At 49.2% G+C, this 26419-nt stretch overlaps 10 protein-coding genes and 1 non-coding gene; 4 read left to right on the top strand and 7 right to left on the bottom strand.

Annotated features, from left to right (window-relative positions):
• Positions 1-136: 136 nt before the first annotated feature.
• On the top strand, positions 137-1371 carry CNAG_04204 (transcription elongation factor SPT4). XM_012196270.1 has 3 exons: positions 137-325; positions 398-506; positions 593-1371. The coding sequence occupies exons 1-3, from the start codon at positions 212-214 to the stop codon at positions 709-711; spliced, it is 342 nt and encodes a 113-aa protein (XP_012051660.1). The 5' UTR covers positions 137-211; the 3' UTR covers positions 712-1371.
• CNAG_04203 (hypothetical protein) lies at positions 745-2053 on the bottom strand. XM_012196269.1 has 3 exons: positions 1585-2053; positions 1340-1517; positions 745-1230 (listed from the first exon to the last, which is right to left on the bottom strand). Exons 1-3 carry the CDS (start codon positions 2001-2003, stop codon positions 988-990), a joined length of 840 nt encoding a protein of 279 aa, XP_012051659.1. The 5' UTR covers positions 2004-2053; the 3' UTR covers positions 745-987.
• Positions 2054-2254: 201 nt separating this feature from the next.
• Positions 2255-6374, top strand: CNAG_04202 (cytosolic Fe-S cluster assembly factor NAR1). XM_012196268.1 has 6 exons: positions 2255-2477; positions 2529-2621; positions 2675-2814; positions 2868-3386; positions 3445-5114; positions 5163-6374. The coding sequence occupies exons 1-5, from the start codon at positions 2457-2459 to the stop codon at positions 4622-4624; spliced, it is 1953 nt and encodes a 650-aa protein (XP_012051658.1). The 5' UTR covers positions 2255-2456; the 3' UTR covers positions 4625-5114; positions 5163-6374.
• CNAG_04201 (hypothetical protein) lies at positions 4775-8134 on the bottom strand. Its single transcript, XM_012196049.1, has 7 exons — positions 7641-8134; positions 7253-7591; positions 6570-7199; positions 6430-6517; positions 6301-6382; positions 5926-6244; positions 4775-5872 (listed from the first exon to the last, which is right to left on the bottom strand). Exons 3-7 carry the CDS (start codon positions 7064-7066, stop codon positions 4846-4848), a joined length of 2013 nt encoding a protein of 670 aa, XP_012051439.1. The 5' UTR covers positions 7067-7199; positions 7253-7591; positions 7641-8134; the 3' UTR covers positions 4775-4845.
• Positions 8135-8239: 105 nt separating this feature from the next.
• CNAG_04200 (C2 domain-containing protein) lies at positions 8240-13491 on the top strand. XM_012196048.1 has 10 exons: positions 8240-9183; positions 9240-9345; positions 9405-10040; positions 10107-10338; positions 10399-10680; positions 10764-11254; positions 11307-11328; positions 11388-11672; positions 11731-12809; positions 12880-13491. Exons 1-10 carry the CDS (start codon positions 8408-8410, stop codon positions 13051-13053), a joined length of 4083 nt encoding a protein of 1360 aa, XP_012051438.1. The 5' UTR covers positions 8240-8407; the 3' UTR covers positions 13054-13491.
• CNAG_04199 (hypothetical protein) lies at positions 11303-14084 on the bottom strand. XM_012196267.1 has 3 exons: positions 13425-14084; positions 13148-13371; positions 11303-13083 (listed from the first exon to the last, which is right to left on the bottom strand). Exon 1 carries the CDS (start codon positions 14057-14059, stop codon positions 13481-13483), a length of 579 nt encoding a protein of 192 aa, XP_012051657.1. The 5' UTR covers positions 14060-14084; the 3' UTR covers positions 11303-13083; positions 13148-13371; positions 13425-13480.
• A 72-nt stretch (positions 14085-14156) lies between these two features.
• On the top strand, positions 14157-17654 carry CNAG_04198 (hypothetical protein). XM_012196266.1 has 3 exons: positions 14157-15312; positions 15365-15507; positions 15558-17654. The coding sequence occupies exons 1-3, from the start codon at positions 14218-14220 to the stop codon at positions 17545-17547; spliced, it is 3228 nt and encodes a 1075-aa protein (XP_012051656.1). The 5' UTR covers positions 14157-14217; the 3' UTR covers positions 17548-17654.
• A 99-nt stretch (positions 17655-17753) lies between these two features.
• Positions 17754-17865, bottom strand: CNAG_10105. Its single transcript has one exon. It is a non-coding gene; the product is annotated as a tRNA-Asn (tRNA).
• Positions 17866-17929: 64 nt separating this feature from the next.
• Positions 17930-22370, bottom strand: CNAG_04197 (CMGC/DYRK/YAK protein kinase). XM_012196047.1 has 7 exons: positions 21117-22370; positions 20723-21076; positions 20415-20674; positions 20127-20369; positions 19836-20071; positions 19646-19779; positions 17930-19587 (listed from the first exon to the last, which is right to left on the bottom strand). The coding sequence occupies exons 1-7, from the start codon at positions 22257-22259 to the stop codon at positions 18292-18294; spliced, it is 3666 nt and encodes a 1221-aa protein (XP_012051437.1). The 5' UTR covers positions 22260-22370; the 3' UTR covers positions 17930-18291.
• A 399-nt stretch (positions 22371-22769) lies between these two features.
• CNAG_04196 (actin binding protein) lies at positions 22770-24673 on the bottom strand. XM_012196265.1 has 7 exons: positions 24576-24673; positions 24374-24416; positions 23965-24318; positions 23624-23910; positions 23470-23572; positions 23245-23420; positions 22770-23194 (listed from the first exon to the last, which is right to left on the bottom strand). The coding sequence occupies exons 1-7, from the start codon at positions 24615-24617 to the stop codon at positions 23027-23029; spliced, it is 1173 nt and encodes a 390-aa protein (XP_012051655.1). The 5' UTR covers positions 24618-24673; the 3' UTR covers positions 22770-23026.
• A 694-nt stretch (positions 24674-25367) lies between these two features.
• CNAG_04195 (O-methyltransferase) overlaps positions 25368-26419 on the bottom strand; it is a 1593-nt gene continuing 541 nt past the window's right edge. Inside the window, exons 2-4 of the mRNA XM_012196264.1 lie at positions 25944-26419; positions 25751-25885; positions 25368-25670 (exon numbers count right to left, since the gene is read on the bottom strand). The exon at positions 25944-26419 is cut by the window's right edge and continues 47 nt beyond it. Of these exons, the coding sequence (XP_012051654.1) occupies positions 25640-25670; positions 25751-25885; positions 25944-26419 (642 nt within the window). The 3' untranslated portion in view covers positions 25368-25639.

The following is a 26419-nucleotide window of genomic DNA, read 5'->3' as shown; positions in this document are numbered from 1 at the left end:
GGAACGGGGAAAGCGAGGTGGGCGGTATCGTTTTCGCCCACAAGCAATTGTTTAGTTGTGCTTACGTAAACGATTTAAACACCGTGTTATGTGAGGCCAACTGCTACCGGCGAAGAAGACCACTCGAGATTAAAGATTACTCTTCTCTTTTCACAAGTGTTCATAGACTCATTCGTTGAACCACCCACAAAAAAAAAAGAAAAACAGAACAATGCCCCCTAAATCTGGAAGGGCAGAACTACGTGCTTGTCTCGTCTGTTCCATCTTACAATCCACAAACGACTTTTTGACACAAGGATGCCCCAACTGCGAAGATATCCTGGAGGTCAGTCTTACACACATCTTTGTGTTAATGGGGTAATGTAACGGGGGCTGATGTACAGGCCTCTGGGAGCAGATGAGAGGATCAGCTGAAAGAGTGGCAGAATGTACGAGTTTGTTGTATGATGGTATGATTGCAATGATTGAGCCTTCCGAGAGCTGGGTTGCAAGATGGCAACGTATAGGTCAGTCCTTTTCCCCCTCTGTTCTCTTTTTTTTGTCCCTCAGACAGGACCGGACAGCTGATAAGAAGTGGGATTGGGGTAAACAGATAAAAGGATGAGAGGCATTTACGCTGTGCGAGTGACAGGCCGGGCACCGCAAGATGTGATTGATGCGATTGAAGCCAGGGGTGGTGTGTATAGACCTAGGGATGCGGTTGAAGATTAAATTGGTGGAAGATCAGGTTCGAGATGTGAGATGCGAGGTGCTATGCCATGATTCATGGTGACAAAGAGCACGTAGGGGGCTAGGAGACGAGAGGCATTGTTTTGGGTTATGTGCTATGATTTGGCTATGGCCACAAAGGATATACAAATACTGTATGTATTCATCTTCTTAATAGTGCCGACCGGCTCCATATAGATTCCTCAATTATCACGCAATCTAATGTATGTCCGACCATCATTGTATCTGCCTATACCAAGCAAATACCTCTCGCGGGGTTTAAGTGTACATCCCAACAGCCTCCCCGACACCTCTTGCCAAGCCCCTAACCTTTCCCATTCCGGGGGCAGAGTAAGGCTCATCATCCTCCTCTGTCCACTTACTCTTCTTTCCGTTCAATGCACTGGCGATAGATGGCGAGATACGGGCGAGGGTGGCGGAGAGATGGGACAGAGGGAGGGCGGAAAGTGGGAGAGGGAGGATAAGCGTTGTTGGTTGGATGGTAAATGAGGGATGGGCAGACTATTAACAAGATTTGGTTTAGTTTATTTCATAGTTGTAACATCAAGACAAGATGTGCCGCCGCTCATTTAGAAATGAAGGTGGACTTCTAGCGTGAGGTCACACTTACTAGAGATGTGATAGCGCCAGCTAATCCAGTCAAGTAATTCGGGGTTTCATAGGTCTCTGCCCCTTCAACTTTCACCTCTCCTTGGGAAAGGTACCGTATAGGCGGATCAGAACGTGTCCTATAGCCGACCGTCTTGGACGCAATGTACATCGCCGGCACGTATGTCGTTATTATCGTCCTAGCGCAAGCCGTACGTGAGCACTGGAATCCATATCACGCCAAGACAATGCGAGTGTTGGACATACCACGATTGGGCTTTCACATTGGCCAATAATTTTTGGGCAATTTCCCATACAGCTTCATGAGGCAAATTCGCTTCGTTTACCGAAAAAACCAACCCTTCTCCGACTTTCCATCCTTGCCCCGCTTGACGTCCGCCTACCACCACTTTTCCGACCTCTTCCTGTCCGACCGCACTCCCACTCACACCCAGGTGCTTCTTCAAATATTTGCCAGCCTGACCCAATGCTAATATCAGATCTCTGACTTCCTCATTCCCAGTCCCACGGATGACGGAAACTTCAACAGGAGGTGTATCGATAGAAATTTTGGGTTTAGGAGTGGACGAACCGGGATAAGCGCCCTGGCCTTCTTCATCTGAGGAGTCTGACTCTAGAATGTATCGGGGAGGAGGTGCGTTGAGTGCTGCGAGGTGGTCATTCATTGTTTGATACTGGATAGATAAATACAGCAGTGATATATGGATGACGGAAGAGTAAGTGGACATCTCTGCATCGGTGGTTGTTGGATCGACGCGCATCCGCGTCACAACAGCCTTCCCCCTCCTCTAGAAAAAAAGGGAATAACAAAAATATAAATGAATGCCGCCTTATTTACTTGGGGTGCTTCTGAAGTCGCTGGATCGAGACCAATTAATGTTAATTTCTTTTTAGTCAGTGCAGGCATTTTATTGGTCGGGGATTACCGTCTTTGTCATCATCATAATATAACTCTCGGGTGATTCGGGTGGCAACTGTCGGAACAAGTAGAATTACAAAGATTTCAAGTAGCCGTGCTGTACGTTTTTTTACACACCCATTCGCTCTTGACTTTACAACCCCATCTCGTACTTTCGATACCTCAGTAAGCCGTCCCCGGTAACGACTTCTACGCTACAATGGCTTTCTCAGGTGCTCTCGTAAGTTATTCGAAAGCCGCTTGTTATCGACTTCCGCTGACGCCCCAACAGACTATTACCGACTTGGATGACTTTTTAACGCCATCTCAAGCATGTATCATCCCTGTTCGTAATAACAAGAAGCCAGCGCAGGATGAAGGGCCCGTAAGTTACCCAGTAAACTAAACATGTACTCTATCTGACCCCGTAATCTACAGACTGAGATTCATATCGACTCCAACAACAATTACTACGAGGTATCCACATATCCATCGGTTGGCCACGACGATGGCATTGAAAATTCTAAGAAGGCGTTGGAGAAGGCAGAAATTAATCTGAACGACTGCTTGGCTTGCAGGTATGATTCCTTACTCTTCCGAAGTCTTATGACTTGCTGACGTCAGTATGCAGCGGGTGTATCACCTCCACTGAATCGCTCTTGATCACGATGCAGTCTCAGAACGAGATCCTCCAGTTCATCAAAACAAACCCCACAACAACAGATCCTGATTCCCCCTGCCACAAGCCCCGTTTACCTATCCTTTCCATATCGCCTCAGACCCTCGCTTCTTTATCAGCAGCTTATGCTACAGCATCTTCTCGACATCCCATTCCTCTCTTGGTGCTTTTACGGCGTATCCGTACATTCCTCTCCCAGCCAGAGAATGGATCCTGGAGGGTATGGGACACCACTTTTGCCCGGCATATGAGTCTGAGAGAATCCGTAATGGAGTTCCATGAGCGGAAGGACGAGAAGGAAAAGGGTAAGGCTGCGGAAATGCCTATGTTGGCGAGTGCTTGTCCCGGATGGGTTTGTTACGCAGAGAAGGCACAGGGCGATATGCTGCCCTTGTTGAGTGCGGCTAGGAGTAGCCAGGGAATTATTGGAGCTTTGGCAAAGTCTTGGTACGGTCCCAAATTGCAGTACAAGTGAGTTCATCTCTTGCCCTTTGGATGGAGTTGGAGCGCCCGCTAACTATTCGGACAGACCCGATGAGATTTACCACGTTACTGCTATGCCTTGTTATGACAAGAAGCTCGAAGCCTCAAGATCCGACTTTTATTCTTCCCTCTATTCTACGCGCGATGTCGACTGCGTCCTCACCACTGGGGAACTTGACCTTCTCCTTCAAGAACTTGGATTCAACCCCCACGTCCCCGTCGCGAACGAGTCTACCCCATCTTACTCGGCTACTGAAGATTATCCATTCCCTGAACTCCTAACTCACGAAGGGTCAAGCTCCGGCTCCTATCTCCAGACCATCATTCACGATGTCCAACGCTCTCATCCCAATCCTACTCGAATTACTACTCGTGAAATCAGAGGTTCAACAGACAATATCGAATACCTTATTCAGGATACTGTCACTGGCCAAGTCATTTTTAAGGGCGCCAAGGTCTACGGATTCCGTAATCTTCAAAACCTGGTTCGAAAAGTGGCAAAGGAGACGGGTATCGGTCGTTCCGGTCGAGGTGCAGGTGCCGGTAAGTTAAGTGCCGCCGTCGCAGCCCGTCGACGAAAGGCCAAGGCGGCAGCAACAGCAGCAACTTCTGCTACAACTTCTGTCGAAGGGACAGATGCCGAGAGCATTGCATCTCTCAGTCTGGTCAGTGGAGAGGATAAGAAGCTCGATTTCGTGGAGGTTATGGCTTGTCCTGGAGGATGCGTGAACGGAGGTGGTCAGATGAAGCCAACTGTGCCTACACTCTCGGCTCCGGAAGCGATGGAAGTAGATGAAGAAGGGTACCAGCGACCTCTTCCTGATGATGGTGTAGCGGCCACCGTCAATAGAACAAGTAATGGTGTAGGTACTGGGACAGTTGCAGGGATGGAGGAAGGGATGCGGTGGTCAACGAAAGAATGGGTTGCCAAGGTAGAAGATATCTACTGGACAGGTCTACCTACCCCTCCGTCGTCACCCCCCCTTACTGCCTCAAACGTCGATGGCTTTGCGCCCCAGGTCAAGATAAATGGCACTATGAATGGCCACGTCAATAACGGTATTATCCGTAATCTTCAATCTGACCAGCTTGCGGAGGAAATCGTCCATGAAATGTGTGGGGACGATGCGTCCAAACGATGGGAATTTATGAGGACGCGGTTCAGAAAGGTGGAAAGCGATGTTTTGTCATCAGGGGGGGTTACTCACGAGGCGGTCGTATGGTAGAAAGAGTTGTAATAATCGCATTCTGTGTCGGCATTTCTGGGTTCGAGGGCATATGCGTCATATCTTGTACGGTTCATATTCACAGCATAATGCATAACTACAGGCAAAGATTCTAGCACATAAGATAGTATTCGGAACCTTTGGTGAACCCTCGCCATGATTCGATTCCTGGAGAAACGCAAATATTATCTATTCAACCTTTTCAGGCACTCTTACTTTTCTCAATGTCCCGGTCCTACATTGACCTTTGTCCTTGCACTTCCTACCTTTTCAGCCTGATGTGCAAGGCTCGTCGGACTGTCCAGGAATTGCAAACTCCCACCATAATCCTGCGCATTCACCAACATCGCTCCCAAACCTTGCCGCGACTCCCTCCCAGGGCCATTTTGTAATTTGGGTGCATGGCCTGTCCCAGGGGGAACAAAAAGCTGTGTAGTACCAAACTGAGTGGGATCTCGGTTGGTATTATTACTAGGAGGAAGATCTAGAGGCGCGTTCCACAAGTTTCGGATGGGAGAAATACCACTGATTTCGATAGGCGGAGCACGGCCTTCTTGATTCTGCACAGTAGGACGTTCGACAAATGACCAGCTAGCCCTATCTTGACTCTCGGCGTTCATCGCTCTTAAATGCGCGTCACCTTGTGCAAAACCTGCCGTACCATCTGAACCTTGCACCTGTCCTTGGGAAGGCACAACACTCGCTGCCGACCCTCTCTTAATTTGCCCATTTCCCACATGATTAGCAACTGTGCTATTGGGCATGTTCGGCACACTCCTACGCCTGGTCGAATTCTTCTTGAGGAGTACATTTTTCGCCTTGGGTGTTCTTTCCTGTGTGTGGACCTCAGCTCCGGAGCTGGGGGCGGTGGCGACATGGCGATTAGGTGATTCTCGGCCAGATGAGCGGCGACGAAGTGTGAGATCCGATAACTGACGGAGACGAGTCATCGTGGTTGCGGCCGGGGGGCGCGGAGGTCTAGTACTCGTCTTTGCTTGATGAGCCAAAATTTCCATCGGTTTCCCCGGCGTCCCGGCAGCTGTGGGCCCCCGAGGGTTGATGCCTTCATTGTAATTGTACTGTTTGGTATCAAAAGAGTCTTGAGCGGTCAGCCCGGAAGAAGGGAGAGATTGGAAAACTAGAACATCTCGGCCTTTTGTGAACGGGAGAAGAGGCACTGATCCCGCAAGCTGGAAGTGGTTAGCTGTGAGATTGTTGATGATACTAATGACTAGCATGGGGTGAATACTACACTAATTGATCAGTCAAACGATTTTTGATTAATCGAACAGTTAAAGTACTTTTCTACAGTCTTCCTCTTGAGCGCCCCTCCCATCCACCTCCTCATCCCGTCAATCCAAAATCTATACACTCCATCATGCACCCAACCTTCTAACTTGATTCCCCTCGGGTCATACCCTTGCCAAGTTATCCTCCCCTTCTTCTTTCCCTGCTCCATAGTTTTGATCAGCTCAGCATCAGTGAAAGTTGGGTCTATGATCCCGTTGGACGATTGTTTGAGCTTGAATGGGGAAGAGGAGATGATGGATGTTCGCAGGGCGGAAATAAGGGCAGGAGTGGATTTGAGTGGAGGGTTGATGAGAGAAAGACGGTCGGGTACTGCGAGGGAGTTGAGTCAATCTTTGTCGAAGAAAACAGCGAAGGAATAGACTTACGCGGGATTGAGAGGGCAAAAAATGCGGGTGGGACGCGAGTTGTTTCGAGAGAGTAGGAGAACAATAGGTCATGGGTATCTTTCTGTGAAGAATCAAAATTTAGTTATGGAACGATAATGCATAACTCACCTTGGATCCACCAGCTTGGATGCTCTCGGCCAAAGTCCATCCATGTGTTCCTAACACTTTAAATATGCCCAACATAAAGCGGATTGTGCTAGAATAGGAGTGACCAGTCATCAGACATGATTCATAATCGGTTCACTCACTCAAGCTCTTCGTTACCCTTTCTCTTCCACACCTTTCCCTCCAGATTGGCCGTCCAAACGATCTTATCATTCTCGTCTCTCTCCTTCAGCTCTATCACTCCTAGGCTTCTCTTCACGATGCCCTGAGGCCACTGGTCTCTGATGACATTATCAAGAGCCAACAGTGCACTTGGCGGGAAATTCGTAAACCTTATCTCTCCAGGCGGGGTGAGCGCGATGATCGCATGGTTCGTACTTTTCCTAGCAGAGTAACTCCTAAACTCATCGCGCACAAATAACCCAGTGGAAAAAGGTGGATCGTACACCCCACCAGGGAAGAGTTTCGGATTGTACAGTCTATCAGTCCAAAGGTCTAATCCCGGAGTGGGTCTGGTAATGGTGTATGAGCTAGGCACCAGAGGAGGGTCGAGTGGATCTGTCGGGTTAAGCCGCGGCAGCTCAGGCGCAGGATCGGTCCAGAGGGGTAAAGGTGGTGGGCTTTGATCGAGCTGGGACATGGCCGCAAGGTAGAGATTACGTTCGGAAGGAGAGACGTATAGCGTAGCTACGCGATTGGGTTCGAATTGGATGGGTCGAAGACGTTCTTGCGGATCAGAGTTGTATGCTGAGAAGCGGTTGCTGTTGCTGTTGCTGTTGGGAACACCATCAGGTGCGGCAGCAGGTGGCATGTCTGCGGGGCTGACAATGGAAGCCTCTTCGGCTTTTGTAGATTTGGGTTTTTGCCGGGAGAAACTGAACCATGATTTACGACTCAGTGGTTTTATCATGGCCGCGTTGAAGAAAGAGTCTGTTTGCCGTGGAGAGGTGGAAGTGTTCATAATGTCAATAGTTTCCCGTTGCTGCTTTGTGTTCGTTGTGGAGTCAATCAACGAGGCAACGTGTATCGTACCTGGTGGAGCTTGGACCAACTCGTGTTAGCATACGTACGCGTGAGGTGAGTATGAAAGTGGAAGACTGTCAGTATTTTCGTGAGTAATATGAAGGTTACTACTGGACCTGACCTTGCCGAGATGGAGAAGTCACTACGTGGTGATGAGTGATGAACCGACAAAGGAGAAATTTGTCTCACACCATTGTTCCTCAAACAGGCTGCTCTTCTTTTCTTGTCTGCCGACTAGGTCCTCACCAAATTTACCCAGCTTGCAGTCGCGATCGGTGGCATGATATACACTAGTATAGTGGTATCTGATTAACTGCCTACTTCACTTGCCCTTTCTCTTGTCCGTGTTGGACGGGTATAGGATCAACTAGGGGCGAGAGAAGTGATGAGTAAAGATTTGCGCCGGCCGGTATGCGTGGGCAAAATCATATTTTCCCGCGTATTACCCAGCCAAGATATTAGAGATTCTTCCAGGACTGACATTCCGATTCTCCCAGAGGCATATCCCTTACATAAGTAAACAAACATCTGCAGTGCCCCCAGCTTGTCGTCAGGCAATGCCCTATCCACTTACCGATCTCTGTCGTCCCTTCGTTTTCCTCATCCTGTCTCTGAAAGTTACGTCATATGGGAAGTCGCGCTGAACATATGGGCAACTACTTGTGTCGATGATTCTATTGACGCGGTTTGGAAAGGAGAATGTATGCAAGTATGCATGTTTTGAGCCTTTCGGAACTTGATCGTTGCATTTCCATGCATCTCATCGTCATCTGCACCTGGTGCGAGCTGTTTTGGTTAGAGATATACGGAGATAAGCCTGTGCCTGATAGTTGTTAACAGCTGCGCCCTTTTCCGGCCTCCGTCATCTCGTCATCGCATCTCAATCTTTTATTAAAGACAAAGCTCTGCAGTTGACTTTTCCATTCCCAATCCCTCCAGATGCTTTGCCACCGGAAAAATGTCCCAGCCGCCACGTCTACCTCCGCGAAAACCCCCACCATTCCCACAAGCCATTACTGTAACCCCGGCATCTGCACTGACCACGCCACCCCCCTTGCCTGCTCGACCGACAAGTAATATCAGCCGGGAATCTCCGCACCCACCTATACTCATGGGGGAACCTGTGGCAACAGCTTCAGAAAGTACTCTACAACCATCCGAGGAGGCTCCACGTGTCCAAGTGGCTATCACCCCCGCTAGCCCTGATGAAGAACCAAGCACTTCAAATCTCCTTGAACAAGCGACTCAGAGGCTGTCCAACGCCTCGAACGGAGAGTCAACAATTGATGGAGCAGGGAACCGCGATACAGGGCTAAAAGCAGCTGCTGGCAATGATCTCGCCAATAACGATCCCATCAACGAAAGGCAGGCTTCATCAACGAACGCTTCGGTGTCCTCGCCTAACAAAGATATGCCGCCCGCAGCAGCTCTGTCAAGTCGAAACAGTCCACATATCCCTTTAGCGCTGCCTTTAATAAAGAAAGCACTTCCCTGTGGCCTAAAAGATCTGCCTGCAATGTCAGGTACCGAATGGGCCATTTTCACCACCATCTTGGTCCTTCTCGCGCACTGCGGATTACCCCTAGCATGGCTTATGGTGGCAGCCTTTGGAGTTTATCGTTTAATATCCCAGTTGGGTGGGTTATTACCCCCTCCCACCCAGGATGCGAGTATTCAGGAACAGAAGGAGAAGACTATGCAGGCTGGAGACGGTGTGGAAGCTGTTGCCTGGGTGTGAGTTTGTGTGCCTCGCATTGGTGGAAGAAAAAAGAAAACACTGACAGACATAGAAACCATGCACTTTATGCTCTATTCCCACTGATCTCGACGGACGTGTTGACCCCGTTTGTTGATCTGCTTGAAGATGCTCTTATTGAGGAAGTACCATCCATCGTTGTAGGTTACTTTTCTTCTGCTAAATCGATACCACATCTGACGAAACAATGAACCACAAGACAAATGTCCGCCTTGCATCCCCTGCCCTCGGCTCCCAACCCCTTGTACTCACTTCCCTCCGACCAATGTCGGACAAGGAATGGTTCGCCTCCCTGTCCTCATCTGTCACTAATTCAGACCAAAAATCAGGCAACAAAGCCCACTCATCCCCCGCAGAAAAAGCCCCCGCAACCCCTGGTGCTGAACCCCTCAAGAGAGCACGACACAGCGGCCAAACCCCTTCTGCCAGCTCTTCCAACTTGATCAATCACGGTAAACTCCCATCTACCCAGTCATCTCCGATATATTCTGGCATTGATCCCGAGGTTCAAGACGAAGTCCAAAAACGCCGGAAAAGGGATCGGCTCTTACACAAAATTACTCATCGCGTACCTGACAGCCCTTCCACCGATCATCCCGAGACCGCTCAGAGCCCAGAGACAAATACAACCCAACAAGATCAACCCCAGACTCGATCGGGAGATTGTTTGGAGGATGAAGCGGATAGGTTTGATGGGCCGAGGATACATGGAGGATGGGATGAAGAGATTGACGAAGAGGATCCTGACGCGGGGCAGTACGTGAATTATCAAGTAGGGTTTGAATATAAGAGAGGAGCGGAGGCTATGCAAAAGGGAAGAGGACTACATTGCCTTGTAAGCTCCCCTCTTTGGTAAAAGCAATAGGAAACCGGAGGTGTACAGGAGCTGATTGATTTCCAGGCGTATATTGGGGTCGGGGTGAAAGGTTTGGGCAAGGCAGAGATACCGATTTACATTGATGTGCTCTACGTTAAAGGTGTGATCAACTTGAGGTTGCTGTTATCCCCGACACCACCATTTATCACAACAGGCATATTTACATTACCCAGTATGCCGGAATATGATATCTCTGCGAACCCTTTGAAGAAGGGAGGTTTTAACGCTATGAATCTGCCACTCATGAAACCTTACGGTAAGTGCCATGTTTCTTCAATCATAGCAATATCTTTCAATCTGACACAGTCTTCTCAAGTCAAAACTTCTTTCAAATCCGTCCTTTCCTCTTTTCTACACCCCCACTCATACACAATGGACATTGATCGTCTTCTCCTTGGTTCCGAATCGTCGTATCGGACCGAACATATAGGTGTACTGCACATCATTTTCCATGGAGCTCGTGATTTGCCAAAGGCGGATACTATGGGTAGCTGTGATCCCTATTTGGAGGTAGGGTTCGAAAAGGCCAAGAAGCCTGTGTTCAGTACACGGACGATTGGACGGTCGATGAATCCTGTTTGGGAAGAGGAATGTTTCAGTAAGCATGCGTTCTTTTTAGTTTTTTTTTTTTTTTTTTTTTTTTAATAATATGCACTTTGGCTGACGATGGGATGACTGAAGTTATGGTAGCGGCAGATGCGATCGAAGTCGGCGAAGGTTTCCGAATCTGCGCCAACGACTCTGACCGTTTCTCAGCCGACGACACTCTGGGCGTCGTCCTACTCGACCTCGCTCAGCTCATCGACTCTTGTCGTCAAGGCATGACGCACCGAGTCGACCATTTCGCCGCCGATCGAGCAGCTAAGAACACCTCGGGTACCTTGGAGTGGTCAGTAGAGTTCTGCCCTCTGTGGCAAATGTCACCGGAAGAGACGAAGGATCGCCTTGCGCAGGTACAGAAGGACAAGGAGAAGTGTGAGCCGCCAAAAGATGCGGCGGAACCTTGGTGGGTAAGATGGATTAAGGATGTGATGCCAGGGGAAGATGAATGGGAAGTGGAGAGGATCAAAAGAAGAGCAGAGACAAAAGCGTGGTTAGGTGGGAGGAAAAATAGGGAGGTGTGGGAAGCTGAGACGGGTGCTAGTGAGGAGAGGCTGAGCGGAATACTGCAGGTAGGTTATTTGCGTGGCTTCTAAGATGCTTTGGAAGGCTAACAGAGTCTAGTTTCATATCCATCAATGTCTCGGTAAGCCCAGTGTCAAAACTTCTTCTATCAACTTGCAATCAATTAATACATGCAAACAGATCTCGAAGTCGAATCCACCGCAGGTACATACGCAACCCATCCCCGCCGCCCTGCTGGCGGTCCCCCAGCACTCGGCCATATCACAGATCGCAATCCCAACGAAAACAGTGATCCGCCATCAGCCTATTGTGAAGTCCATTTGAACGACAAATTGGTATACAAAACAAGGACGAAAGAGGTCACACCGATGCCTTATTATAATGCAGTAAGTGAGAGGTTTGTGAGGGATTGGACGAAGGGCAAGGTTGTTTTTGTTGTCAGGGATGCGAGGGATAGGGAACATGGTGAGTCATTTGTGTCGATCAGCGTCATGGGGGTGAACTGATTGCTCCTGCACACAAGATCCCATTCTTGGCCTGGTTGAAATCAACCTCTATGATATTTTGAAAAATACCTCCCAGGTTACCCGTTGGTTCCCTCTCACCGCTGGCCTGGGCTGGGGTCGTATCCGTCTTTCGCTGCTTTGGAAGTCTCTCGAGATGTCGATTCCGCGAGGAATATCGGGGTATGAAGTGGGGACTGTACAGATCAAAAGTTTGGTTTTCACTCCCGTAGACGACAGAAATGACGATTTGCGGGTCGTCATAAGAACAGACAGCGATACACGCAAAGTCCGGCTTGTCAATGGGGAAAGCGGGAATAACAGCGCCGGCCCTGCTTCTTCATTATCCTCACCTCGCTTTCCCATTCCACCTTCATTTGAACAATACACTTTTCCACCTTCGGCCCATCCTGTTTTGGCAATCATGTACCGCCATTCTTGCGCTATTCACATGTCTGTCCAGTCCAGTAAATCGAAACGGCGAGTACTTGGGAAGATGAAACTTTTGGGTGTAGGTGTGGTGAGGCTGAATGATGTGCCTGATGGTGAAGGTTCATGGCGCGTTGCTGTTTGGGAGGGGGTCAAAGGCGAGGCAAGTGATTGGGATTTGGAATTCGATGGAATGGCGGATACTCCTCTTGATGAAGATTCCGGAGAATTGTTGAACACGTCCGATTATACCGATGTAGACCAGAGCCCGCGTCTCACCTCTCATCCCAGCTCCCTTGCCCTTGCTCGTGTTAAAACCAGCATGTCCAAGCGATCTTCCCGGTCTATCGCTTCGTCCTCTCGCTCTTCGCCAGGAAAACATCGTCTTATAGGATACATTGACGTCAGCTGGGTGCTTGCCCCTGGAATCAGCGCTATCCATCGAAAGCTTACAAAACACGATTTAAGATTCGCAAAGGTTTTTGAAGCGTGGGAATCGGCCCGCGATGAACATCACATCGTGCACGAATTGGGTGATGAGGGCAATGAGAGCGATAGTGAGAACGGAGAGGGCGAAAATACTGGAGAACGAGAATTCGCAGATCTTCAGGATGATACTGTGGAAGATATGTCACCGAGAAAAGCACATTCACACGCCTTGCATAAACGGGTATGTTCCTTTCTCCTGTAGTCACTCTTGAAAGCGTCATCTTTCAAACTAATCTGCGACTTGATCGCAGCACAAGGGCCTGTTTCAACTCAAAATTGCTCGTACAGGGAAATTCGTCAAAGATAAACTGAGCGCCACGATGTATAACGCCACGAACCACGGTAATTCAGGTGTGCAGGAGGGGTTTGGGCGAACGAGGGGCGCAGACCTTGAGGTGGAGAAAGAGGGCCTGTCGAAATTGTAAGATTGCTTGTACAAAATAGTTGTGTATAGACTGCATTAGGTTTCTGTCAGTATTTTGCATGGGTTAGACCAGTTTGTAATTCTGTACGACATACCAGTGGTCTTGACAGGTCATGTCAAGCTCCGATCATTGGGGGATTGATGGCAATGCGCGTCATCAGCAGCCGATTGCGACAGTTGTATCCTTCCCGCCGATATGAAGCTATAAATTACCTTGAGGTATATTGGCTTTTCGCAACAGGCCGCCTTCTTCAAAGTTCGGGAGGCCTTGAGAAAGATGGTAATGTCGTAAGCCTCGAATGGGAGAGCGCCTTGGGTACTATACAAAATGGTCATTACTACTGCAGGATATGGCTGAGTAGATGAACTCACTCTGGGAAGGTCTGACCTAGACTTTCCATTTGGTACATATGGGTGCCAAAACCGATTTATAACACCCAATCAAAAATCGTTGCCAGCCCGGCAGCTACAGCTAGAACGAGGACACCTAGGAAACTGAGGATGATGCCCAGTAACTCTTTCGAGTCTGGAGGTTGGAACGGGCCAGTATATTCGAACGCTGGGCCTTCTAACCTTTCAATGCCATTGAGGTCCACCGATAGTCTGTCAAATACAGACCCGTCTGCATTGGACGAATGAGTATGAGGCTTAAGGAGAGGTGTGGACGCGCCTCCGTCATAATCATCTTCCGCATAATCTCCAGTCTTGTCTTCAGGATCCAGCAACGCATCTGCCGTTGTCGAAGCCGACAAGTCTTCCACACTCGTTATAGCTTCTAATCTTCCCATACGTGATGCGGATACAGAACGGCCTAATATGTTTGCTCGCCAGTTTTGGGCGAGTGGATGGTGACTCTCAATTGGGTTTGGCTGGTCGAGATCGTGCGGAGAGATAGGGGAAATTGGCGGAAGGAAGTGAGCTGATGCCAGTACATTTGGAGACCGTGCAATGGATAGAGAGGATGAGTGAGAGCGTGTTCGCCCTAGATGTGGGGATGGAAAAGGCATTTTGACGTTGCTAGGCCAGTTAGATACAATGGAAAGAGGAGATACGTGTTGCAGGCGGCTCGCGTCGACGTCGGTTCCCGATCGATCTGATGTCGTGTTCGGTTGCCTGGAACCTTATTCGTTTCTTGCTTTTCAATTCACATTTCTACAACCAAATCATGGAAGACCCATGGGCAATCCCAGCATGGTCGACTCCAGCTAAACCGCCCGCAAAGCCGGAGACGACGATACTTCCGAGCAATCCATGGGGAGCTCCTCCTACGCCGGCCGGTCCAAGTAACGCTACGTTTGAAGATACGGGCAAGACAAAGAGTCCCGCAGGAGAAAAGGCGTTAGGATTGCCTGACTTGGTAGAAAATGCGTGGGGCGCAGAGTCTGAAGCTGCAACACTATCGCTTCCAACATTATCTACGAGCCCTATCAAACCGAAAGTAGAAGCTGACCCAGATCCTGGGGCTGTATGGGGAGGTGACCCGGCGTCAGCTTCAGCGGTACTTCTGCCAGGCTCCCCAAAGGCTTCTTCAAAGTCAACGGCAGATCTTGCTGCTGGCAATCCATTACCGGAAACACCCGTGTTATCTGCACGCAGTGCAGCTATAACACACACGCTTCCAAGACCGTCATTGTCCGGAGAAGAGGCCGCTATCAGCTCAAGAGTGGCACCCGAAGGAGACCATGGGGCTATATGGGGCAATGATCCCGTCCCGCTTTTGTCGGCACCATCTTCAGAAGAGATAACAGGCAATTTTGCGGTCAATGAGCCAACTTCCACCATCTCAACCGAATCACCAATAGGTCCGCCATTATTACCCCAAGCTACCGGTCTGCAAAAGTCCACTAGCTACAATTCCCTTAGCAAACCCCTTGGAGCGTTAGGAGGCTCAGCTGTGGAAGATATCCCTACTCCGACATTACCAAAATCACCTTCATTTGGAGAAGAGTTTGGCGGGTTCTCAGACTTCGCAGTACCGGCAGCAAGCAGCAGCGATCCATGGGGAAGTAATACAAAGGAGGATGATAACGATGTGTGGGGCAATGATGACTGGGATACATCCTTGACTAGGTCTGCCTCTTCTGTGCACTCCGTAGAGGAGGTAACTGAAGAGGAAGAAGCGACGGTGGATGATGAAGAGGGCGCTTGGGGGGCTCCTCCTGTAGGGCACAGTTTAGGAACGTCATCAGCGACGAAGCCGAAAGGAGATGATGATTGGGAAGAAGCCCGGAGAAGAATTAAAATCCAAGAAGAGCGGGCTGTGAGTACTCCATTGAATAATGGATTTAATGCTAATTTTTCATCTGCGGTAGCCGCGAGAGAAAATGGAAGAACTCAAAGGGTTATGGACCAAAGTGGCGGAAAGCGTAATGGCTGGAGGGGCGGAACTCGAAAAGATGACCGGAGCGGAAGAGCTCCAGTATGAGCAGACGATCAATAGACTATTTGAGGATGCGTGAGTCTGGTTACTCGTAATAACAACAATAATGGCTGACATGTCAAAAGTGTCGAGCGTCTCAGATCACTCTCCACCGTTCCTCCCGAGATAAACACCTATCCGCCCGTCCTTTCTTCACTTGTAACCCACGAGCGTTTTAATTACTCTCTACAACGCCCTAACCTCGATCCTTCCTCTTCTCTGCTCTCCGCAGCCGCCCGTTCCGTCCGACGTCCTAAACGTGTCGATACACTGAGCTTGTCACTGACTTCTAACGATGATGCATCGTGGTCCAGCCGATCTAGATTGGGCGAGCCAGAGAACCGGGGTGATGGTCGACCTGAGGGCAAGGAAGAAGGGAACAAGAGTAGATGGTCATTTTGGGGAAGGAGACCGGCATCTGAAAGGCAACTTACCACTTCTGGAGGTGGCATATTAGAGGTCAAACCTATGACACCGACCGCAACTGGCGGTATCACCCAATCCCTTCCATCATCAGACGCGAAATCACCTTCCATTCCCGCCTCTCGCGCTGCTTCAATCTCTGTTCCTTCCCGCTCTACGTCTCCCCCGCCATCGATACATCAGACCCCTATGACTGAAGCTCAACCTCTTCCTCTTGCCAAACATGCAGCAGCCCCCGCACCGTCAGCCGTTTCGCGATTTTTCGGTCGTCTTTCCCGTCGACCTTCCCAACAACCTTCCACCTCCACATCTACACCTGATGTCGACGCAAAGGACTTTGAGCTGTCCGCTTCGGACTTTTCATTCCTCTCAGATATCCCCGGTGCGCCTGAACAGCCTCAAGGCAAAGGGGTGGCAGATCTCTTATCACTGGAGCCCGGTGCAAATGAGCCTATAGCGAGTCTGGGAAGCTTGTTAAGTTCCAAGGTTACGCCTCTACCAAAACCTCTTGCTCCACCACCAAAACCCTCGCCGGGATCGACAGCGTCAGCGCAAAGTGGTGCAGGAAGATCAACAAGCGGAAGATTCGTCGCCAGGATGAAAGCACCTTCTGCACCTCAGCCGAATGATATGGACCTGCTGGGAGGGTTGGATTTTGGGAGTCCGGGTGGAAGTGGAAGTGGGACGCCGAATATGTTATCGCCTGCTTCGACAGGGTCTGGTTCAGCCGTTCAAGGTGGAAGCAGTATTGCTCTGGCTTGGGATGATTTCGCAGGATTAATGTCTTCTGGCGCAAGCTCTGGTCAGATAGGACAATCGACGTCCACGAATAACTCTTCAATCACTCCTTCAAAACATTCCACATTGTCGACGTCTCTTTCTTCTCCACCTTCAGGGGCTATGAACGTGGCAATGTCTTCCGCACCTCTTAACTTCCAACCCCAGAGCCCAGCTGCGCCAAAGCCTTCAACTCAACATATCTCTTTGAATGATGACTTTGGCGACTTCGGTAACTTTGGGTCAACAAGCAACAGGGGGGTGGTGTCAAGTGCGAAGGATGATTCTTATGACTTTGGTGATTTTTCATCGCCCGGTTTCCCCTTAATTCATACACCTTCCACTAAACTTCAATCTCCCACTCAGCCTCCTCTGCCCCTAGGCCAACTTTCTTCATCCTCATCTCACTCTCGACCACCTTCCGTGTCATTTGACCATTCTCACACACTCAATCTGCTCTCCGGCGCATCTGCCTCTAAAGGCAAAAGGTGGCCCGCCCCTCCCAGTCCTCTACCTCCACAACTGGAACCTCCTCCCAGAGCTTCGTCATCAAACAGTTCAAAAGGATTCCCATTCTTAATACCTCCTCCCCCTGGAGGATCGGCCAAGCGAGGCGGTGATTTGCTTGGGGATGTCGAATTTTCCGCGCCTTCCTCAGGAAATTCTAAAACAGCCACTGTAACTAAGATGGGGACGGTGGGGGGTCTTGGTGCACATTCTCCGAGCCCCACACCACCTCGTTCTTTGGCGTCTACTCCTGTTTCTAGCTTGATGGGTGGGACCACACTGAAGCCTGCCCAAACGTCGGCTCAGGGGACGGGGAATGGAAAGGGGGGATTATCGGCACAGGATTTGTCATTCTTTGATAGCTTATAATTCATGATATCATGTGACAGGAGAAAACTAGAATGCAGTAAAAAGCATCTATTATAAAAGATAGCAGTGTGCTACATACTGTTCACATGCATTTTTTGTATCTAGTGCTCTAATGATGAGTTGACTGAAATATTCGTTGTGGAAAGACAAGACATGACGAATGAAGTTGTTGACTTAATTCTTCGATGAGAAAGGCAAAAAGAAAACTGCCCCGGAGAGACTCGAACTCTCGACCGTCTGATCCGCTATTACGTATCATCCCCAATTGGGGATTATTAACTAACAGTCAACCGCTGTAACCAACTCAGCCACGGGGCAATTAGTTACAGATTTCGAATTTATGCATATGTTACGTATCCAATCTGTACCTTTTAGAATGCATTTGTTCGTCAGTTAATCATAGGAATTATCCAAATGTTATCTAAATTGTGAACTCAACGTATATATGCAACTTTGAGGAATTTGTTTTCCTTCAACACATGCATATATGAGGTAGCGGACGACTAGACTAGCTAGCGCTCTTTCGTGAGATTCCACAGTTTCGTTACTACTATCAGACGTAAAAGAAATAAGAGGAAAAGTAAAAAGATATCTGGAACATGTTTCGTCAGGTATTCACTAGACGATGCCGAGTCAACTTCTTTTCTAAATTATCTCGTGCGCCGTCAATAAATTCTTGATTCTACATCTTTCTCCCGTCCGCATCTGTCAGGTTACTCCTTCGTTCATTTGTTTCTACCCTACTCAATACCTTGGGCTGTTGGGTTGGTTTGCAAACGGATTACTCGAGCTATATGGTCCCGAATAGCTCGCTCGAGTCGCATGCCCCTGCCCATGCTGCCCCGCATGCCCTTGGTACCCGTAAGCTTGATTAGGCTGGAGGGGTGTATATAACATTCCCATCCCTCCGTCGCGTCCATCAAACGCATCAAACACTCCCTGCCCAGCCCCTACTGCGCCGCTAGCACTCCCGCCAGGGGGGTGGCTCGTCGTAGCCGCAAGAGGGGGGTACGTGGGTAAACCGTACCCTCTGGCGGATGAGGTAGATGATGGAGGGTCGTACTCGCTTGTAGGTCGGGGTCGATAATCGTTGGCATTCGGTGGGGAAATACCGATGTGAGGCTGCATTTGGTATTGCCCTGAGGGATTTGCTCTGTGTCCATGACTATGAGATTGTTCGCCAAGAGAAGATCGATGAACATGTCCATGGCCGTGGTGCGGAGGATATGGCCCGGGCATCATCCAGTTTTGCCCCTGCATCGCCGCTAGCTCTGCCTGCTCTTGCAGATATTCCAATTGTGGGTAAGAAGCATTGTGTAATGACGACTGCTTACTGTGCCCACCCTGCTGCCTCCTCTCCCATTCCCTAATCGCATCATCACGGTTCAACACTGGTGTCAACGAGTTTCGAGAACCATTCGGATCTTGAGCGCCGAAATGCACCAGCCTTGCGAGCGCAGGAGGGATAGCGTCCATTTGGTTGATCGTATTTGCGCGGTGACGAGAGGCAGGGTAGTACGAGTTGGGAGGAGGGTTGGAGATGATGGGGACGTTACTCGGAGCTTGGCGGAGGGAAGCGTGCGAAGCAGAGTTGTTGAGCGAAGGACCGCGCTGTTGGTAACCCGTAGACGATAGAGGAGCCATCTGCTGACCCCATTGACTCGAAGACTGTTTCTGTTGCGCATGGTGATGATGCGACGCCGTTGACGGCATCTGTTGACTGACGACTCTTTGATGTCCATATCCTGATCCTCCACCAGCAGCGTGTGCATGCGCCTGTGCCTGTGCCTGCGCCATATCGTAACCAGGTGAGAATGGTCCTGCTCTCTGAGCATTCTGCTGCGCTTGCACTTGAGCAGTATATGACTGATGCTGGGCAAGTTGCTGGTTATAAGCTGCGGCATCCGAATAGATACGTTGAGATCGTGAAGAGGGAGGATTTTGGACAAGGCCGCCGTACTTTTTGGAAGGGGTCAAAGTGGATGGAGAGGATTCAGATGATGACACTGGGGTTTTCTTGGCGGTGGTGGTTGCGTCAGGCTACGAATAAAAGTATATTCAGCACCAGCTACAGTTGTAAGCAGGGCGACGGTCTTACCTGCCAGGGACCAGTCCATTTTTCGCCAGTAATAAACGGGTGCTTCAATGCTTGCTGAGGAGACCATCTCTTGATCGGATCCATATTCAACAAACCCTCGGCAAAGTCCACAAAACTTCTTCTTGTCGCCATTTCTACGTGTCTTCCCATCAGCCAAGGTCCAGCTCATCAAAGAAAAGACAAAACTCACCTTTATCGATATCACTCTGCTTGGCACTCCTTTTCGCATAAGGATATTCCATGATCACATCCTTCAACTTGGTCTGCTTGAAATATTGTTTAGATCGTTGCTCGTCCGTCCTATGTTCCATAGAGTATTGCTGCATCGGTTTGAGCTTGTATGTGTTTCGTCCATAGGCGTCGGGAGTGATGTTGAAGAATTCGTGCGTTTGTTTACCGACTTCGAGAAGATGGGTTGGTGGGTTCCTACAGTTTCCCTCATTATCAGCGCTTCTTCTTCTCAACTGTATTGAAGACGTACCCAAGCATATCCACGATCCTACTGATTTGATTATATTCGCTCGTTCCAGGGAACAATGGCAATCCTAAAAACAACTCTACCACGATACATCCCAAAGACCACATATCGATGCTGGTTGAGTATGGTAGACCCAGCAGGACTTCGGGCGAACGGTAAAATCGGGATTGAATGTATGTGTAAACGGTTTGCATTTCGTGGCATGCTGAGCCAAAGTCGATTACTTTGATTTGTGGCGATTGTAGCCTTCTTTTGTCAGCTTTATGATCGCTTTAGAGAAGAAAAACGCACGATTTGAGTAGAATGTTTTCCGGTTTCAAATCGCAGTGTATCAACCTCGCGTCCTTCAACACTGACAGACAATCCAACAGTTGCTGAGTAAACACCTTGACTAACTGGGTACTTAACCCCTTGAATTGGTTCTGTTTGATAAGTTCGTACAGATTCGACGAGAGACATTCAAACACCAGGCAGAGGTGGTGTTTATGAGTAAACGAATCGAGCATGCGAAGAATGTGATGTCGATCTTGTGGGTCGTGTTGAGTGTTCAACTATTTAATAGTTAGCCCAATCGATTTCAAGTAACAATGAACACTTACTAGCTCAAGGATCGCCACCTCCATCTTACTCTGTTGCAAATAAGCAGGTTTATTTTTGACAACTTTGACCGCCACCAAATCGTGCGTCCTCATATTCTGACATTTGACAACCTGCCCAAACGTACCCTGTCCCAACACATCAAGAATCAAGTACCGATCCCTCCCATCTTCCCCACCGAGGACATCGTTCACATACAGAATGTAATCCCAATCCTCATTATCTGCACCATCGTTATGCACTGGTTTACTCGGTTTAGTAAGTACACGGCGAGGGTTGTCAGACGTGACATAACGGAATGAAGGATTGCAGAGGGTGTACGTTTCGGGGAGAGATGATGTGAGGCATTTAAGAGGCTAGCTCAAGTCAGCATGTCAAGAGCAAATTATGACTCACGCTCAAGTATTTCCCTGGCGCATCGGGATCCGCTCGACGTCCATTAGGAAGCGCATTGACAACAGCCCGCAAATCAGCCAATCCTCTGATATCTCGAAACTCTTCTTCCCTCTTGCTAGCCGCACTTGAGCTTCTTTTGTCAATCGCTGACCCTGTACTGGGACGGGATGGTATAGTCTGAGGAGGTGGCATGTTCGGATCGTACCTGGAATGAGGCGTTGTTGGCTGGCTGGCTGGGTGGAGAGTTTGGCCCTGGGTATAGGAAGCAGCAATACTTAACGGTCGTGACGAAGCTGGGGGAGGGCGCCCGCCTACAGGCGACGCCTGAGGTCTGGTTGCAGTGGACTGAGGCGCATAGTTTCTCGGAGAAGGAGGTTGGATGTGAGGCATACTAGGGCTTGACCACCCGGCATGCGGTATGTCGTTCGGGTTGAGCAACGGCGAGTGACCGGCACTGCCCACACCTACATTAGTGTCAAGTGTACCAGGAGATATGAACGGGCTCAAGCCGTCACTTCCCTTGGAAGCGTATGAGCTTGATGAAGGCATCCGGCTCTTTACCGATGGTCGGCGATATTCCGTCCATTGTGATGCACCGGCAGCGGTTGGGTGATATGGATCAATGACAGAGTTTCGCGTAGAGTGAGAGTACGAATTGGATCTGTCTGCGACAGACGGACCGGGATCGGAAGAACGTGCCGGAATGTATGGGCTGTTCGCGGCTGTGGTGGTAGGCGAGGGGTGCTCCGGCACTGCTGGAGGTGGACGCGAGAGGTTGTGGGATGGGACAGGAGGTGGATTCATCGAGGATTGATTAGCCATACTTTGATATCCACCGCTTCTTGGTGAGATGATTGGATCTCTGTACCCTGCCTGCGCATAACCGTAACTTCCCCAGCCTGGTTGCTGCGGCTGTTGCTGTTGCTGCCCAGGATCGATGATGTCCATGTTCCCGAAGCCACTCTCAACATCGTCGCTCCTGTACGCAAAGGGATCCTTCCTCCTCCCGAGGGATGCACTGCGCCCCAGATAGCTATTTGCAGCGGGCATCTGGAGCTGGGAGTGGGGCTGGAGGTACGGGGAGTTGGAGTTGAAGAGCGGAAGCTGGAGGGGATCGTCGGGAAATGAATCTGCGGGAGTCATCCCTGTTTCCTCTTCGGCGACCGAAATAAGACAGTCGAAGGTCGGAGAATGGAATGTATAAAGGGGAATAGCGGTGGTGAGCAGTGAGACTTGGCAGTTTGCAGATTACCACGCACGATGCTCATGCTTCACTCCCTCACTATGCCTCCACAGCAGTGACGGATACGGAGCCCGGTCGCTCACTCGCTTCGTAAACACGTGGATTGCACATGGCAATAACTATGACGAGCAGCCGCCATTTAGACATAGGTGCCACGTGGATCTGCGACAACGAAAGCAACGCCGACAGCCCTCGGAGTTGTTCACACCGTCCGCTGTCAGAATAAGTACATGATGACAGACGTGTTTGGAAAGTGACTCTGTTGGGACACAGACTTATCCTTGATGCGGCCGAAAGGGTGTCGGGACTACATGACAGCCCTATACAAGAATGACAGGACCTTAACATCAGTCAATAACCTAGAGGAGTGAACGAGCAGAGATTTGGTCCGTGCTTTATGATGCGCGAGGCTAACTATCATCTCGTTATGACTATGACTGGTAATAAGCTTTTTTATGATGGCTTATAGTCCACTCATTTAATTATCCGCTCTGGCATGTCATTAATAATGCGTATGATTACGTCTTTCATGGCCATGGACGCTATGATCGCTCTCCTAACCTTTAGAACGCTGCCATATTACCCCGGCAGCCATACATACTCAGCCACTTGTTCATTCATTCAAATCCATTCTGTAGTACAACCCATGTAGAATGTCTTTTTCTCATCAATCCCCACGGCCGAGCTTGTCCAGTGCCCGGATTCCTTGTTCGTCCCATTCCTCTTTGGTTACCCAGAACGCGTCCTTATCCTTCATGATATCGGCGAGCACTGCACCACCCAGGAACACCATGTGTTTTCTTCGGGGAGGGTCTTCGATTCGGATCTTAAAGTGCTACGGTACATCATTAGACAATACTCTACAAGCAAAACCCAATGACACACCTTTAGACGAGAAGTGTCATTACCCAACACCCTTGTCAAGTACAATTGCTTCATCTCTTTTTCGAGACGCGAAGGGAAACCAGGGTACATGGATGAACCACCAGAAAGAACAATATGCTTGTAGAGTTCTGTACGTGTGTCGACAGCCGCTTGTTGGATGGTGTTAAAGAGGAGCTCTGCGACGCGTTAGCGAAGTTACAAGGGAAATAATAAACGGTGACTTACCAGCTACGCCAGGTTGCTCGACATCCACAAGATGAGGCTGGAACATACATTCCGGAGCTTCATATCTCTCTGAACCGACCTTGATTACCCTTCCGTCAGGGAGCTATCATCGAATCGGCTTAGGACACTCTCTCAAATTCAATGATTCACTCACGGTATAGTTCTCTACCATGACAGTTGTTTCCTCGGCCAACTTCTTGTCCATTTCCAGATCATAACTCGTAAAGCATAAAGCCTCTTTGATACCTCTAACAGTCTCAAAGTCTGCTGTACGCTCAAATGCGTATCCTCGCATAAGCAAAAGCTTGATTAGATATCGAGTCACATCCCGACCTGCGACGTCGAGACGGCGCGTCAAATGTGGGAGGGCGAAACCGTCGTACACGGGCACAATATGGGTCACACCGTCACCAGAATCAACAACAACACCTGTTTGTAAACCTATCCCACCTCTTTAGCAAGGAACACATCAAAACACGCAACCTTCTTACTCACCCTGAGCATACAAAGTCAAGACGGCCTGGATGGCCACATAAACACCTCCAAATCCATACTCCTCAAACATCACCTCACACATCTTCTGCCTGTTCGCCTTGGGGTTCATTGGAGGCTCCGTCAACAAGATCTTCTTGCCTCGAGGGTCCATACCCATCTTCTCATTGAACGTGTAATCCCAGAGATGTCGCATGTCTTCCCAGTTCTTAACGACACCGTGTTCCATAGGGTGGGTGACCTGGAGGTAAGATCGGTTCTCTGCGGCCTCGTCACCAATCATGATATCTTTCAGTTGAGAAGTACCGAGACGCTCCTCGGCTCGAAGGATTGGGCGGCCGACAATAGATGGGAAGACTGGGGAAAGGAACGTCAGTCAGGCCATACCTCTCTCTTCGGAGCTTGGACTTGCCATGATCGGGGAAGTTACTTCCAGCCCAGCCGCATTTGACAAACTAGACATATATCAGCATCATCTCACCGTTCCAAGCACAATGGCTCATCACCCCTGGCCGGACGCTTATTCCGTTCTGGCCGCCCACCAATGCTCAATCCCAGCGCACGCTCATTTACACCAGTTACCAACTCCAGGCTTGATGAGCCAAAACACTTACACCTGTACCGTTATCGACTACAAGGGGAAGTGAGGGGTCCATTGCTTCTTGCTATGTTGTGGATGTATCGATAATGAGCACGATTGTCAATATGTGCGATGCGGTGGATGCCTACAACGTCACCACCTCAATCCGGCAGTTCAACGCCCTGAGTTAGGCATGGGGCATTTTTAAGCGTGCCTGGAGATAAGGCATCCACGCCTTACTCTAAAAGTCACCGTAATTCCTCCTATTATGTAATATAGGATCATCTCCGCGGCCGGTCAATTCGTTCATGACTGGGTGCATGGTGGGTGGATAATAGATCCAAGAAGATAACATATATAAGATACTGTCCAAGAAAGATGTTGGCAAAGCTGCCATTAAAGGAAAAAGGTTAAAGGGATAACGGAAGGAATGCGCTATGAACACAACTGCTATAACGGATGTTCTGTATAACGTGACCTTTCCCACCCTCGTCCGCTGCCCAAATTCATTTCATTCGGCGTTTCCCGGCGTACTTTGTCTTTTCAGTTTATCCTCCCTCTCATCGATCAAGTAGACTATTAACTACTGAAAAACAATTATATTTATTGTAGTTACATATTAAAAAAGAAGAAAGAAGAAAAAGAAAAAACAAGAGACGGATCAGTCAATTGACTCATAATTTTGCAATCGTTAACTGTAGTGCCGGGCCTAAATAATTGAACATGACTGATTGCGGAACTTCTTGATTCGAAAACGTGAATTACCTGTTGAATAAGGCTCAATAAGCTGCTATAGTGAAAACTGAGTGATTCGCAAATCTTTTGTGTCGGACGCTCGACTACCCAACGCCAAAGGACTCCGTTGTAACCGGCCATTCCAATATCACATCAGTTGATTTCATATCGAATGACATAGGCTCTAATGCCCTTAGTTTACAAGGCTCTGTCTCCATGAGTCATTGGATGTGAAGTGTGAATGCCATTATTCGGTTAATTCGCAAACGAGTGCGTTTCATTAACAGTCTTAAATCATGTCTACAATTTTGAGTATGCCTGCTCAGACTTCGAGCGCCCTCTTTGTCATCTTTCGGTGCTACCCTAGTTGAGCTTAATAGCAATTGCAAACCCACTATACGCCAAGGCATTATGTCAATTCCTTGTTATCTGGCCATCTTTTCAAATAAGGAGCATGAAAAACCTTTCACTTACTCCCAGAACTTGTCTCCCACTGTTTGAGTCACATTCATCAAGATAGATTTTCCATCATCCGCATGAACCCAATCGTACAGCTTCCGCATACCCACAGCATCTGGGTTGTTGTCTTCTTCCGGACTGAGAGCGATTCTGCGAAATGTTGAATATCGAGTTCAACATGCGACATGATAACAATCTAAGTACTCACCTTCCACTCCTGACAGCGTTATCAACAATGATCAATCCCCCCTTCCTCAAGAGCCGCATACTTTCCAGGAAATATTCGAGGGTCATGCTCTTATCAGCATCGATGAATACCAAATCATAAGGCCCTTCATCTGGAGTCTCCATCCTTCTCAGAGTCTCAATCGCCGGTCCCACATGGATTTTAGGGAACGGATACAAATCTGCGTCAATAAAGTTCTCCTGCGCCACCTTGGCATGTTCGGGTTTGACTTCGAGGGTGTCGATTTGTCCATGGTTGGGCAAAGCTTTGGCGAGGCAGGCGGTAGAGTACCCGGCTAGCGTACCGACTTCCAAAATTCGTTCGGCACGGATGGAGAGAGCAAGGACCGTAAGGAGTTGGCCTTGCTGCGCCGAGACAGCGATGTTCGGTAGACCAGCCTGTTGCGCCCGCGCTGAAATACGCTGGAATATGGGGTCACCCCCAAAAGATGGGGAAAG

This window comes from Cryptococcus neoformans, chromosome 9 (assembly GCF_000149245.1).
Source record: "Cryptococcus neoformans var. grubii H99 chromosome 9, complete sequence".
NCBI lineage: Eukaryota > Fungi > Basidiomycota > Tremellomycetes > Tremellales > Cryptococcaceae > Cryptococcus > Cryptococcus neoformans.
Note: the sequence above shows the minus strand (reverse complement) of the source record. Positions and strands in the feature narration are given on the sequence as shown.

Bases quoted from the DNA above. Each gene is read 5' to 3' on its own strand.
- CNAG_04204 (XM_012196270.1), top strand. From the start codon at position 212: ATGCCCCCTAAATCTGGAAGGGCAGAACTACGTGCTTGTCTCGTCTGT. The intron at 326-397 runs GTCAGTCTTACA...CTCTGGGAGCAG, and splicing joins ACTGCGAAGATATCCTGGAG to ATGAGAGGATCAGCTGAAAG. The intron at 507-592 runs GTCAGTCCTTTT...TGGGGTAAACAG, and splicing joins TGCAAGATGGCAACGTATAG to ATAAAAGGATGAGAGGCATT.
- CNAG_04203 (XM_012196269.1), bottom strand. From the start codon at position 2,003: ATGAATGACCACCTCGCAGCACTCAACGCACCTCCTCCCCGATACATT. The intron at 1,518-1,584 runs GTATGTCCAACA...GGCTTGCGCTAG, and splicing joins AATGTGAAAGCCCAATCGTG to GACGATAATAACGACATACG. The intron at 1,231-1,339 runs GTAAGTGTGACC...TCTTGTTAATAG, and splicing joins CTGGCGCTATCACATCTCTA to TCTGCCCATCCCTCATTTAC.
- CNAG_04202 (XM_012196268.1), top strand. From the start codon at position 2,457: ATGGCTTTCTCAGGTGCTCTC. The intron at 2,478-2,528 runs GTAAGTTATTCG...ACGCCCCAACAG, and splicing joins TGGCTTTCTCAGGTGCTCTC to ACTATTACCGACTTGGATGA. The intron at 2,622-2,674 runs GTAAGTTACCCA...CGTAATCTACAG, and splicing joins CAGCGCAGGATGAAGGGCCC to ACTGAGATTCATATCGACTC.
- CNAG_04201 (XM_012196049.1), bottom strand. From the start codon at position 7,066: ATGTCCCAGCTCGATCAAAGCCCACCACCTTTACCCCTCTGGACCGAT. The intron at 6,383-6,429 runs GTGAGTTATGCA...GATTCTTCACAG, and splicing joins TCCAAGCTGGTGGATCCAAG to AAAGATACCCATGACCTATT. The intron at 6,245-6,300 runs GTAAGTCTATTC...ACTCCCTCGCAG, and splicing joins TTTTGCCCTCTCAATCCCGC to TACCCGACCGTCTTTCTCTC.
- CNAG_04200 (XM_012196048.1), top strand. From the start codon at position 8,408: ATGTCCCAGCCGCCACGTCTACCTCCGCGAAAACCCCCACCATTCCCA. The intron at 11,255-11,306 runs GTAGGTTATTTG...AACAGAGTCTAG, and splicing joins GGCTGAGCGGAATACTGCAG to TTTCATATCCATCAATGTCT. The intron at 11,329-11,387 runs GTAAGCCCAGTG...ACATGCAAACAG, and splicing joins TCATATCCATCAATGTCTCG to ATCTCGAAGTCGAATCCACC.
- CNAG_04199 (XM_012196267.1), bottom strand. From the start codon at position 14,059: ATGCCTTTTCCATCCCCACATCTAGGGCGAACACGCTCTCACTCATCC.
- CNAG_04198 (XM_012196266.1), top strand. From the start codon at position 14,218: ATGGAAGACCCATGGGCAATCCCAGCATGGTCGACTCCAGCTAAACCG. The intron at 15,313-15,364 runs GTGAGTACTCCA...CATCTGCGGTAG, and splicing joins AAATCCAAGAAGAGCGGGCT to CCGCGAGAGAAAATGGAAGA. The intron at 15,508-15,557 runs GTGAGTCTGGTT...ACATGTCAAAAG, and splicing joins AATAGACTATTTGAGGATGC to TGTCGAGCGTCTCAGATCAC.
- CNAG_04197 (XM_012196047.1), bottom strand. From the start codon at position 22,259: ATGACTCCCGCAGATTCATTTCCCGACGATCCCCTCCAGCTTCCGCTC. The intron at 20,370-20,414 runs GTGCGTTTTTCT...TGACAAAAGAAG, and splicing joins GAAAACATTCTACTCAAATC to GCTACAATCGCCACAAATCA. The intron at 19,780-19,835 runs GTGAGTTTTGTC...GAAGACACGTAG, and splicing joins GCAGAGTGATATCGATAAAG to AAATGGCGACAAGAAGAAGT.
- CNAG_04196 (XM_012196265.1), bottom strand. From the start codon at position 24,617: ATGGACCCCTCACTTCCCCTTGTAGTCGATAACGGTACAGGT. The intron at 23,421-23,469 runs GTAAGTCACCGT...AACGCGTCGCAG, and splicing joins CGAGCAACCTGGCGTAGCTG to AGCTCCTCTTTAACACCATC. The intron at 23,195-23,244 runs GTGTGTCATTGG...GATGTACCGTAG, and splicing joins ATGACACTTCTCGTCTAAAG to CACTTTAAGATCCGAATCGA.